This window comes from Centroberyx affinis, unplaced genomic scaffold, assembly GCF_046629955.1.
Source record: "Centroberyx affinis isolate AG114_WGS23_722 - 3 ecotype Tasmania unplaced genomic scaffold, CSIRO-AGI_Caff_v1 ptg005038l_1, whole genome shotgun sequence".
In the NCBI taxonomy this organism is placed as follows: Eukaryota; Metazoa; Chordata; class Actinopteri; order Beryciformes; family Berycidae; genus Centroberyx; species Centroberyx affinis.
Genome location: NW_027282482.1, coordinates 131,460 through 142,079, shown reverse-complemented (window position 1 = coordinate 142,079; position 10,620 = coordinate 131,460). Strand labels below are relative to the sequence as shown.

Sequence of the window (10,620 nt, the reverse complement as noted above, 5' to 3'; positions counted from 1 at the left end):
CAATCACTGAGCTATATTCAAATCAATGAGTCCTAGTGTGGTGACGGTGTACTGTATGCTGAATTACATGTTATGTATCAAAATAAAAGAAAAATAGTGGCATTCAGTGTTCAGACTCCAATATTTCCAGTGCTACTGCAGTAGATAAAGACAGGCTGCCCCAAGCAATGATGATCTTTTTTTTACCCTTTTATTTTCATCAACTATAAATTTGAGTAACTATAACAGACCATTCTAGAAGTGATAAAATTACTGTGGTGGAAGTTTCCTGTAATAAAAGAGACTCGGAGAGTAGAGTTGTCTTTCTGTCGTCTTTATTGCCTGCAGACAAGGCACAATGTTCACCCAATGAGTGTGTGAAACAAAGAGCGAAAACAATGTGTTTTCTCCACCCTTCTTATAATCATGGTATCATAGTAGAATCATAGTTGAGTCATGAGAAGTCCAACACATTCTTATACTTGAAACATTCTGCAATTAAGGTGCATCTGTACATAACAAAGATAAACGGGCTAGAACCGGTTACAACTGGCTTTCTAGGGTCCATCTTCTCCATCATCTTTCCATCTTCACACAGTAGCCATTGTCTCAAGCCAGTGTAAAAGTACTGCAGGCAACAGAGGAATAAGACAGTGCTTAATGCATAGAGAAATAGAATGGTATAATATAATTTCCACTACAATTCCAATACAATTCAAATAAAATGATAAATTTAAGTTATTATAACTATCTAGTGTTGTCAAAAATAATGCAATACACACACACACACACACACACACACACACAAAGTTTTCCTCTGAAGTTTCTTTTAGTGTGTATGTGTGTGTGTATGTGTCTGTGTGTTTAGGCAAGGCAAGGCAAGGCAAGTTTATTTATATAGCACATTTCAGCAACAAGGCAATTCAAAGTGCTTTACATAAAACATTAAAAGCATCGAGACAAAATGAAAACGATAAAATTCAAATAAAAGACCAAGAAAAATAAAGTTCATTAAAGAGCTAAGAGAGTAAAAAAAAACCCCAAAATAGGCTAAAATAGAATAGGACAGGTGTAAAAAACAAGAATAAAGGTTACAGTGCAGTGTGAGAGTTGAATAGTTATTTGATGTCATAAAAGGCAGCGGCAAACAGAAAAGTCTTCAGCCTTGATTTAAAAGAACTGAGAGTTGCAGCAGACCTGCAGTTTTCTGGGAGTTTGTTCCAGATATGTGGAGCATAAGATGACTTGCTAATTTTAATGCACATTAACCTCATATGAGGAGTCAGTAACTACTCCTGCTTAGGTTTGCTCCTCCTGCACAGTCGGAAGCACAGGAACCGTATTGATCCCACTGCAACGGCTGTCAGCATCAACAGCACAGCCAAGAAGAAGCAAATAACATCCAGAGAATGATATGAGTACCAGGGCATCTTATAGGACTCGGTGCGTAAATGTGAAGCTCCTTTGTGCCTCATAACAAACTCAATCCAGTAGAGGGCAGTATCCAAAGGACGCATTGGCTTGTCCCGATGGAGATTAGAGAGACGCTTCATGTTATCTCTATAGGAGGGATTGTGGAGAACTTCTTGTACTGCTTCCAGAAAGTTCTGGCTGGTGAGTTTTGTTACATCCAGCATCTGAGCAGCCCCTCGCATCTCCAATCTCAAAAGGTTCTCAAACTGGTCAAACAGAAGGGGTACACCTATAACTGGCACTCCATGGTAAATGGACTCATAGACCCCGTTAGTACCACCATGGGCCACAAAGGCTTTGGTCTTTGGGTGACCCAAGAGGTCATTCTGGGGCATCCATTTCACCAGCAGGGTGTTGTTGCCCAAATTGCTGGGACGCTCGCCAGCATGCCTCCATATGACCTTCTGTGGAAGTTGGGCAAAAGCAGCAGCAATTTCTGAGGTAATCTCCACAGGTAGACCTTTAACCAGTGTACCTAGCGACATCAGGATGACTCCATGCTCCCCTGAGCTTTCAACAAACTCCTCCAGCTCTGAAGATAAAGGCTCCGAGGGCTTACACTGAAAGCCACCAATGTAAACAATGTTTGGCATGGTGGGCCTGGGGAACTCAAAGACAAAGTCCACCCTCATCAGCCAAATGTCTATTCCTTGTAAGAGGTGATAGAAGGTCACATCCGGATCAAAGTACCTCTCTACCAGTCTCTCATAGTGAGGGCTTACGATAAATCTATCAATGTAAACGTTGAGGAAATAGTGGAACATGTTCTTGACCCTTTGGAGAAAGGTCATCTTGTCTGCTACTGCGTGTCCAGAGGTTGGAACATAGGACACCGGTGAGGGAGCTACCACAAAATGGCCCTCTCCACTGGTGATCCATCTAACATTAAAAACAGTAGGCAACTTTAGTTCGTGGGCCACCAGAACACCGACAGGCAATCCTGGGTCCATAAGAACCGTGTCGTACTCAGTGTCACGAAGACTCTGCATCAGAACCTTGTTTTCGAACATCGCCACCCCCAACAGACTGGCTTGTTGATGAATTTTTGACAATGACGTTAGCATTTCCCAGTAGAAGGACATAAAGGCCATTACAGATGCCCCCTGTTTCTGGATTGCCAGCATCTTGACGAGGAAGGTTACAAAGAAGTCCTGCTCCTCTATGCTGATGGCTTCTGGCAAGGTGATAGTGAGGGAGCGGTAGTGTGGTGCTTCTTCTGTGATGTACCAGCTAGTGGCTGTGCGGACCACAGTGACCTCATGACCCCTTGCATGGAGGCCTTGGATGAGCAGGTTCATGTTGACCCAATGGCTGCCATCCACTGGGAACACCAGAATCTTACCCCCCTGGACACTGGGACCAGCCAGGAGGGAAACACTCACCACCAGCAGCACAGAGGTAACTCCTGGGAGGCCCATGGATCAACTCTGAGGAGAAAAGAATGGATGCCAGTTTTCTGTGAGCAAAGTTAAACTTTACGAAGCACAATAATACAGTAATAACACAGTAATTTTAAATTTTATAGCTACCATGCTGCTTAGAGGAATCCTTAATTTATGCTTGCTGTGTTAATGATCTCTAAGCTCCGTCCTGCTGATAAATGTAAACCAACTAAAATGATCTCAACTGCTTTTTTGCTTCAGGTAACTATAACAACTGCTTTTTTTTGCGTTTTGCAGTAGCACACAAAACTGTTCAGTAAGAACAATTTCAAATGAAAAAAAACACAAAATCATGGTGTGTTACCATTCAACTCATGCTTATTGCCAGTTACAAGGGTATCAGGGAGTTGATAAGCTCTATGTTCCAATTTGTTGAGATATCATCTTGATCATGAATGAGCTTTTGATATAGCAATTCTTATTGCCCAAATATACAGGCACCACCAATGCTCAAGTTTTTCCCCTTGACTTTTATTAACAAAAAAAAGTAAATAGAAATACCTCTAAAAAACTATGACCATCCTCACAGAATTTTTTTTTTTTTTATTGAGTCATATTCGTGTGTATAAGAAGTACAACTTTTGGCTAGGATTTCCGAATGAAACCAAGTGAGTGAAATCATTCCTGTGGAAGAAAACTCAGGATGAGAGAGCGGCAGTTTGACAGGTTTATTCAATCTGCAGGTTGGAAGCCAAGGAACTCAAAATCTGGATGATTACACAGAGTTTTATAGTGTTGAATATTCATAATTATGTTAATACATAGAATATAATAAAGCTATTGATCAAAAAGTATAAGGTCATATGGTTCTAGCACTTTAAGGAGGTGTGTAATAAGAGGTGAGCACCTTCTTCTAGACAAGTCATTATTTTGTCAAGGCCATTTGGTCAATGTTATTTGGGCATTTGCACATTCCAAGCTCACACACAAGATGTTACGTTAGAGTTTAATCTTATAATGATGAAGCAGATTCAGTATTCTTGAGTTCTTGAGCAAAAGGTGTGAATATGAGTAAATATGAGCATACAGGAATGTTGCTTAGTATAGATACTTTTCCATTTCTTCTTCAACACTATGGATACTAGACAGCTAGTTAACTGATTGTGAACTTATGTGAAGGCAATCATGGTCAAAAGTGCAACTGTTCTAAAAAAAGAAAAAAAAGGGGGTGGTTATTCGGACATGGATTAAGATTAGTAGGCCTACTAGACTAAGATTTCATTTTCAGTGGAGATCTCCATTGGTGTAAAGTTTTTAGTTTAATTTTAGTTTATCCATGTCCGGGCAACCCGCCATTGAAATATTACTTTGAGAAATCAAAGTCCAGTGGAGTGCATAGTTGAGTAATCTCTGGTCACAACATGGTCACTAATCTTATTATCTGTATTCAGCAGTGAAGTGACTTGCTAACAATAACACTCTCAGCTATGTACACAGAGCACAATCCCTAGGCATAACGTGCAAAAGAACATGCCTTTGGTGGCCAGTTCCCTTTCTGCATATTTCCTGCAGTCCAGCAGACATTGGTGCTGCAATTTTCATGCAGTCAACAAAACAGACAGACTCACATTTTCTTTATTGATGTTAACTGAAATATCCTTCTGAGTTGTTTAGGTGTTGTAGAGAAGTAAAAATGTTGTAACCTACCTGAAATCCCTCAGACTGTGGAGCTGTGTACTTTGAGCCCTCTCTGGCTTAGTGAAGCCCAACTTCTAGTTTGAAAAAATATTTAAACTCCGAGCCAGACTATGGTGTGTTGCATAATATGGGAGAAGTGGTGCTGGGGGGGAAGGATGTTCAAAATGGATTGCAGATGTGTGTGTAGATTGAAAGCGTGACAGAAAAAAACCTTTGTCAGAGAGGGAGGAAAAGTGGTTTAAACAAGCAAACAATTTTCCTGCAGAGCCCGCCCTCTCTCTGTATTGCGCACGCACGCACGCACACACACCCACACACACACACAGACATTCACACGTATAGACACACACACACACACTGCAATAACTTTTCCATATCTTCCCCAGCGTCACTCCTCAGATACATTCCATGTCCCAAAACAGTTTTCTTTTCCAACAGAAACTGACCTGAAGTGACCTGTAGAATGAGCTTATCCACCCAAAAAAACATTCCACTGAGACAAAAATAATGTGTATATAAAGAAAAATAAATGTTTTCCACAGGAGTGGTAAGTTTCAAGACCGTCAAGTATGTTTTAATTGTTGTAGATATTCAGTCAATGGGAGAAGTGTTGGACAAGTGAAAAAGTGAAGATTGGTTGGTCAAATGTTGAATAGTTTTTCACTCTTTTTAAGTTTAATGAATGTGCCGATGTAGTTTTTAACAAGATATCCTTGATGCAACACACAAGACCAGCTTGAAATCTATTTTGGTAATTTCCATACATATTTACAGATTTCAAATTAAAATGAGAAGTTAAAAGTTAATAAAATAAAAGTTTGTCTGCATTTCTTTGTTTTTCCAAGAAAGTTTCCTGTTACCGGTTACTTCACTTCACTACTCCAGTCACATCCCTCACAACCTATAGATACCTGAAGCAGCTATTCTGTCTCATAAAGTCTTATCAAATCCTCTCAGCAGGTCTTTGCCCAGGTTTTGCAATCTCTCTTGATTTATTTGATTTGAATGACCTCTAGTGATAAGATTGATCTTTAATTTTCACTTCCTGTTAAGCAAAAAATGGGCATGTCTGTGCATTACTATACCTATCTATTTGGGTTATGCACAAACTACATTTTTATAGAATCTTATATTAGGAGACAGCAAAAGACAACAAAACGTTAACTGTGAAGCTATGTTGAGCTGTTACATCTGACAAAATTTTAACTACAGTCAATAAATAACTGCAGTACGCTTCTAAAGTAATTTGCCTCTCTTGATCTTTAATGAAATTAACTTATTAACTTTAACGTATGCAACTTATGCAGTTTCATCAGCAGTAGCCTACTTTTTGATAAACTTTATGGCATATTGCAGTTAATCAATAGCGACAGTTGCGACACAGTTTCTGTGGAAATTAGGCCGTAACAAACTGGGAGAATGAAAAAAAGAATATATAGAAAATGTGCAAATCGTTCTTTGATAGTCCTACACGTTATCTAGCACTTCTGCAATCTTTTGAGCTATGTTTATTTTTATAAGCTGTGTAGACATATAGGCTATAAACGTTGTCTGTCCCTGTCACAGTCGGCTACGTAGCAACTTTCAGAGCAGAAGACTGCCTCTTCCTCGTCACTATTTCTGAACAACTTCACAACTTCACACCAAGGAGGTTCTCTTCACACCATCCTCCTGTAAACTTTCGCCTCGCCATCTTTGAATTTGCTTCATGAATGAACGCTTACTCAACTACGTCTCAACGGTAAAAACAAGACAGTCTACGTGATGACGTCTACCGTCGAGCGATCAGTAAAGATGGCGGATTACATCCACTGATATACTTAAAGATAGGGCTAAATCCATGTGCAAACGGGGCACATATATAATATTGAGTTGAGCTTGCTAGTTAGTTGCGATTCTTTATTGTCACTTGTAAAACCTTATCTCTCTAGCTCAAACTATTGAACATATGTTTTAAAGGACAATATTGCGATTTGGTATCGGCCGCCATGCCGTGGGTCGTAGGTTTAAGCAGTATGGAGCAGAAAACAGTCAGGCTACAATAGAGATTCAGCATCTTTCACATATATTTCCACTGATGTTTATTGTGTGACAGAATACAAAAACATTTAAGTTTTCCGGGCGACAGAAATCAAGACTAGTGTGTGTGCTGACCACATGGCTCCGATAGTAGGCTACACTCCGAAAGCTGCTTCAAGTTTTATTTTACTTACATTTAATTACGTTCAGTCTCTTTAGTTTGGTAGTTTGTGTTTTTGAGGACTGCATTTCCATGTAAGGTCTCCTGACTCAAAGGGCTGTCATATTTAGCCACACAATATAGACATTCCACCTTTCATTCAGTCTTTGGGTCCCCCCCCCCCCTGTGGCTTATTTGGCCATTTACAAAGGTGATTTTCAAAAGGTAGGCGATGTCATACATTTTTAACCAGCAAAGTAGGCCTACTATCAACACTAAAAGTAATTCTCCCATGCATCATTAATGGGCTTACCTCCACATATGATTCTATGACAGATTAGTGTATTGATCTTGATCTGATTCTCAGCTTCAGGAGATATTTGCAAAACTAGACTGAAGTGCAATAGCGATAATATGCAAATTCTGTTGATTTTTCCTGCAGTGAGACAGAAAAAGCAGGAAGCAGAAGCTGCAAGCTTAAACTGCTTCCTCTTTCACTAAGAAGTCATGTGTTATTGAAAAGGGAACAGCTTTTCAAAATTAATTCACACTCCCTTGGGTGTCACTTGAGAATGTAAACTTGAGACTTGACACTTGAGGGAGCATCTGACCGCTGGATTTTACCACTCTTTGTCAACCTTCACAATATGACTCATTTCCACGCTCTGGCTCTGGCCCTCCTGGCGTTTACTGGAGGATGGTTCCTGTGTGCGGCTGATGTTGGGGATTTCACTCCATGCCTGCAGTTCTTCTACACCTCATGGCCTCCTAAAGGTCTGGCAGGGACCCAGATCTGCCAGCGTTATGTTAACCAGTACCGCTTCGCCACGCTGTACAGTCGCCCACGTCGCTCCCCTTGGTTCTCAGCCTATTTATACAGTGCGCCAAGAGGGAAGAGGCCCACAGCATCTTGGAAGTTTGAGCCACAGGTGAGGATACTTTAGAGTCTTGTATCGTCTAATTTACAGGTTTGAAACAGATGTGATGATGGAAAGTGATGGAGGGCATGCCTTACGCTAAAGATCGTTTATCTATCTGAGAGATGTTGAGAAGTAGGCTATTTTTTGTAATCCAGCTAGAATCAATATTTTTATAGAACTATTTTGATTAGAACTGATGTGCTGGTAGCAATCCAATGGCTGATCTGTACTTTTTTTTTTTCTGAATTCGCTGCTATTATTCAGATTTGGCAGCTAATTCTACTTTCTCAGGTTCTCTAAACTGACATGTAAACACAAATATGTGTTTGCAATGTGTGACAGAATTCTTAAAGAAAAACATGTTCAAAAAGACAATCCTACAAGAAAAAGAACACTATAATCAATTTAACTGTTTTTGTAGATACTGATATCCCAATTTAGTACTGATATATTTGCACAGTAAGCACTTCAGTAGTGTTTTCAGTAAATGAAAAATGAGGAAATGAGCGTCTATAAAAGAGAACTGTCCCATCTGTGCTTTCATCGTGCCTCATCTGCAAAAAATAGGCCTACTGTGTTATTCTTCTTATTTTCAGATTTAACAAGCAGTGAAAACATTTAATCCAGTATGTATTTGTGAAAGGGTGTAGTTTTCCTTGTGATGGACTCAATACAGGACAACATTTTCATCATTTTTTTGTTCATCAGCAATCCCATAAATTGAAAAACATATTCTGCAATAAGCTTATTGTATGTTTACTGGTAACACAAGAGAACTTCAATTGCATAACACAAAAGTGGTTTCGTTCAGTTTTTTCCCCCCTGAATTACATAATGCAGTGTAAGTGCTTTTAAACATGTGGCCTACCTTAACTCCTTCAGTGTTTCCTTCCATCCTCCAATGTATCCTTCCCTCCACAGTTAGCCTACCCAGCAGCCGATGGCAACATGATTCCCTTCCCTCCGGGCCCTGTAGACCAGAATGTGGTGGAGAGCCAGGCAGTGGAGCTGGACTACATTAACTCCACCTATACCCGAGGCCACCTCAACCCGAGCCTTCACCACCAGAGCCACGAGGACCGCTCCTCCACCTTCACCCTGACCAATGTCGTTCCTCAGAAGACAGGCTCTAACGATGGGCCCTGGGAGGTCCTGGAGCAGACTGTCAACAAAACCCTAGCGGCCCACTGCCTCGGAGACGCTTACGTGGTAACTGGGATCATCCCGTACCAGAAGGAGGAGCATTGGCTTAAGAATCATCGTGTGGCAGTACCTGAGTATCTTTGGTCGGCCTACTGCTGCCCAAAGTACAACAATAGTCGTCCAGAAGAACTGAAGGAGGCCTTTCCCACATATGCTGCCATCGGCCGCAACGACCGCAACAGCACCGAGGAGATCGTGCCTGTGGATAAGACCGCTAAGAAACAGTTCAGGGGATATGATGTGAGACAAATGCCACTTGCAACACTCGAGATGTATCTGAAGGACAGGTTCGGGACTGTTGTGAGTGTTTTTTATGAACAGTGTTCTGGGTAAGAGTGATCAGACACTGATGCAGACACAAACACACAGATTATTGTTACCAAGAATTTGATTGTTGCACAGCTGTTTTTCCAGTGGATGTTAATTTCATTTCATTCAAATCACATACCGTCCTTTTATATGTACTTGTCAATTACCTAAAGTAAACCTAAAACAGACTTAAGACTGTGTTGGTATGGAAGAAGACAACATTATGAAAACATAATTGCACATATGAAACTTGATGAGCTTAGAATTTATATGTAATTGTATTACTTTTATTTGAATATACTGTATATGTAAGTAACTGTAGAAAACAGAGATACTAGCATCTAAGATCTTTTAGAGCCGGCGTCTTTCGACCATAAGGTCTTCATCATGGCTCTAAACCATGATAATGAAGGCTTTTTGAATTTCCCTCCTTACTGGATTTAGAGAGCCTTGGACATTGTGCATACAGCTCAAGAGTTTACTTTGTTTCTCACTGGAGGTTTTCAATCTTAGAGCTAGTATCTCCTACATCTTCTACAGATTTGATTCCTGTTGCCAACAAGCATCTATAAAGCTAGTATAAACCTAAGGACCTCAGTACTTTGTCTTAATCCATAAGAGCATCAAGTGTTACTTCTATAATTTTGTAATATGTAAATAACTGTTTGAACTAAAATCACTGCAAGTTTGCAGTCATGCATGCATCAAATTATTTGGACCACTAGGTGGCATCCTTGTGCAGTACATTTAGCCTCTGATATGAACTGCACGTGCATGGTTGTTTTTAGGTCAGCCACTGTAAAAAGCAACTAGAGGGATTTTACCATGAAGTTTCAAGTTTATAGAATCTGTTGCTGTCTGATGAGTTCTGATTGAAAGAAACACCTGATATCATTACCTTGCCTATCAAAATGTCTTTTATCTTGGTTCACTAAACTAAGCAAAATGTAATCTTTCTCAGTTATGTTTGTGTTAATTTTTAATGGGTTTAGTATTTAGATTTTTTATTTCATTTTATTTTTTCTAAATGGCAACTCCACCTCATACTATTCTGTGTGTATCACATTAATGTCCATGTGGCACTGGAGGTGAAGGTTGTGGTTGAGATTAAATTGCAGGAGAGGACGCCTTTGAAATGTGGATATCTTAACATTTAGTAAATATGCCAATTTGTACACCTTGTGTCTAGTAAATTTGCTTGTGCACTGAGCTTGAGATGCACTGTCACCTTTTTTTCACAATCTACATTCTATAATATAACATTGTTTGTAAGTGTTTGCAGATGTATGTCATTGTTACTGTACAACTTGATTTGCAAACTGAAAATGAATAAATATATTGTTAAAAAAAAAATGCCAATTTGTTGTTCATACCATGAAGAAAGAAAAAAAGTAAGGTGCAGATCTGACTCATTTATGTAAACATTAACTTGTTCCACCAGTTGGACTAGATCATTCTGAAGTTTTAAAGACAAGAC

General features: G+C 39.7%; 2 protein-coding genes across 3 annotated transcripts; one reads left to right on the top strand and one right to left on the bottom strand.

Annotated features, from left to right (window-relative positions):
- Positions 1-302: 302 nt before the first annotated feature.
- On the bottom strand, positions 303-6,398 carry LOC139666513 (UDP-glucuronosyltransferase 1-2-like). Of its 2 annotated transcripts, none has more exons than XM_071545771.1 (2): positions 6,339-6,398; positions 303-2,798 (listed from the first exon to the last, which is right to left on the bottom strand). In XM_071545771.1, the coding sequence occupies exons 1-2, from the start codon at positions 6,372-6,374 to the stop codon at positions 1,269-1,271; spliced, it is 1,566 nt and encodes a 521-aa protein (XP_071401872.1). In that variant the 5' UTR covers positions 6,375-6,398; the 3' UTR covers positions 303-1,268. The 2 variants fall into 2 exon arrangements, with proteins under 2 accessions (XP_071401872.1, XP_071401871.1); XM_071545770.1 differs by lacking the exon at positions 6,339-6,398 and adding an exon at positions 4,542-4,692 and having other exon boundaries at positions 303-2,879.
- LOC139666514 (endonuclease domain-containing 1 protein-like) lies at positions 6,370-10,518 on the top strand. The gene is made up of 2 exons (XM_071545772.1): positions 6,370-7,640; positions 8,553-10,518. Exons 1-2 carry the CDS (start codon positions 7,359-7,361, stop codon positions 9,165-9,167), a joined length of 897 nt encoding a protein of 298 aa, XP_071401873.1. The 5' UTR covers positions 6,370-7,358; the 3' UTR covers positions 9,168-10,518.
- Positions 10,519-10,620: the final 102 nt, after the last annotated feature.

Bases quoted from the DNA above. Each gene is read 5' to 3' on its own strand.
- LOC139666513 (XM_071545770.1), bottom strand. From the start codon at position 2,870: ATGGGCCTCCCAGGAGTTACCTCTGTGCTGCTGGTGGTGAGTGTTTCC.
- LOC139666514 (XM_071545772.1), top strand. From the start codon at position 7,359: ATGACTCATTTCCACGCTCTGGCTCTGGCCCTCCTGGCGTTTACTGGA. The intron at 7,641-8,552 runs GTGAGGATACTT...TTCCCTCCACAG, and splicing joins CTTGGAAGTTTGAGCCACAG to TTAGCCTACCCAGCAGCCGA.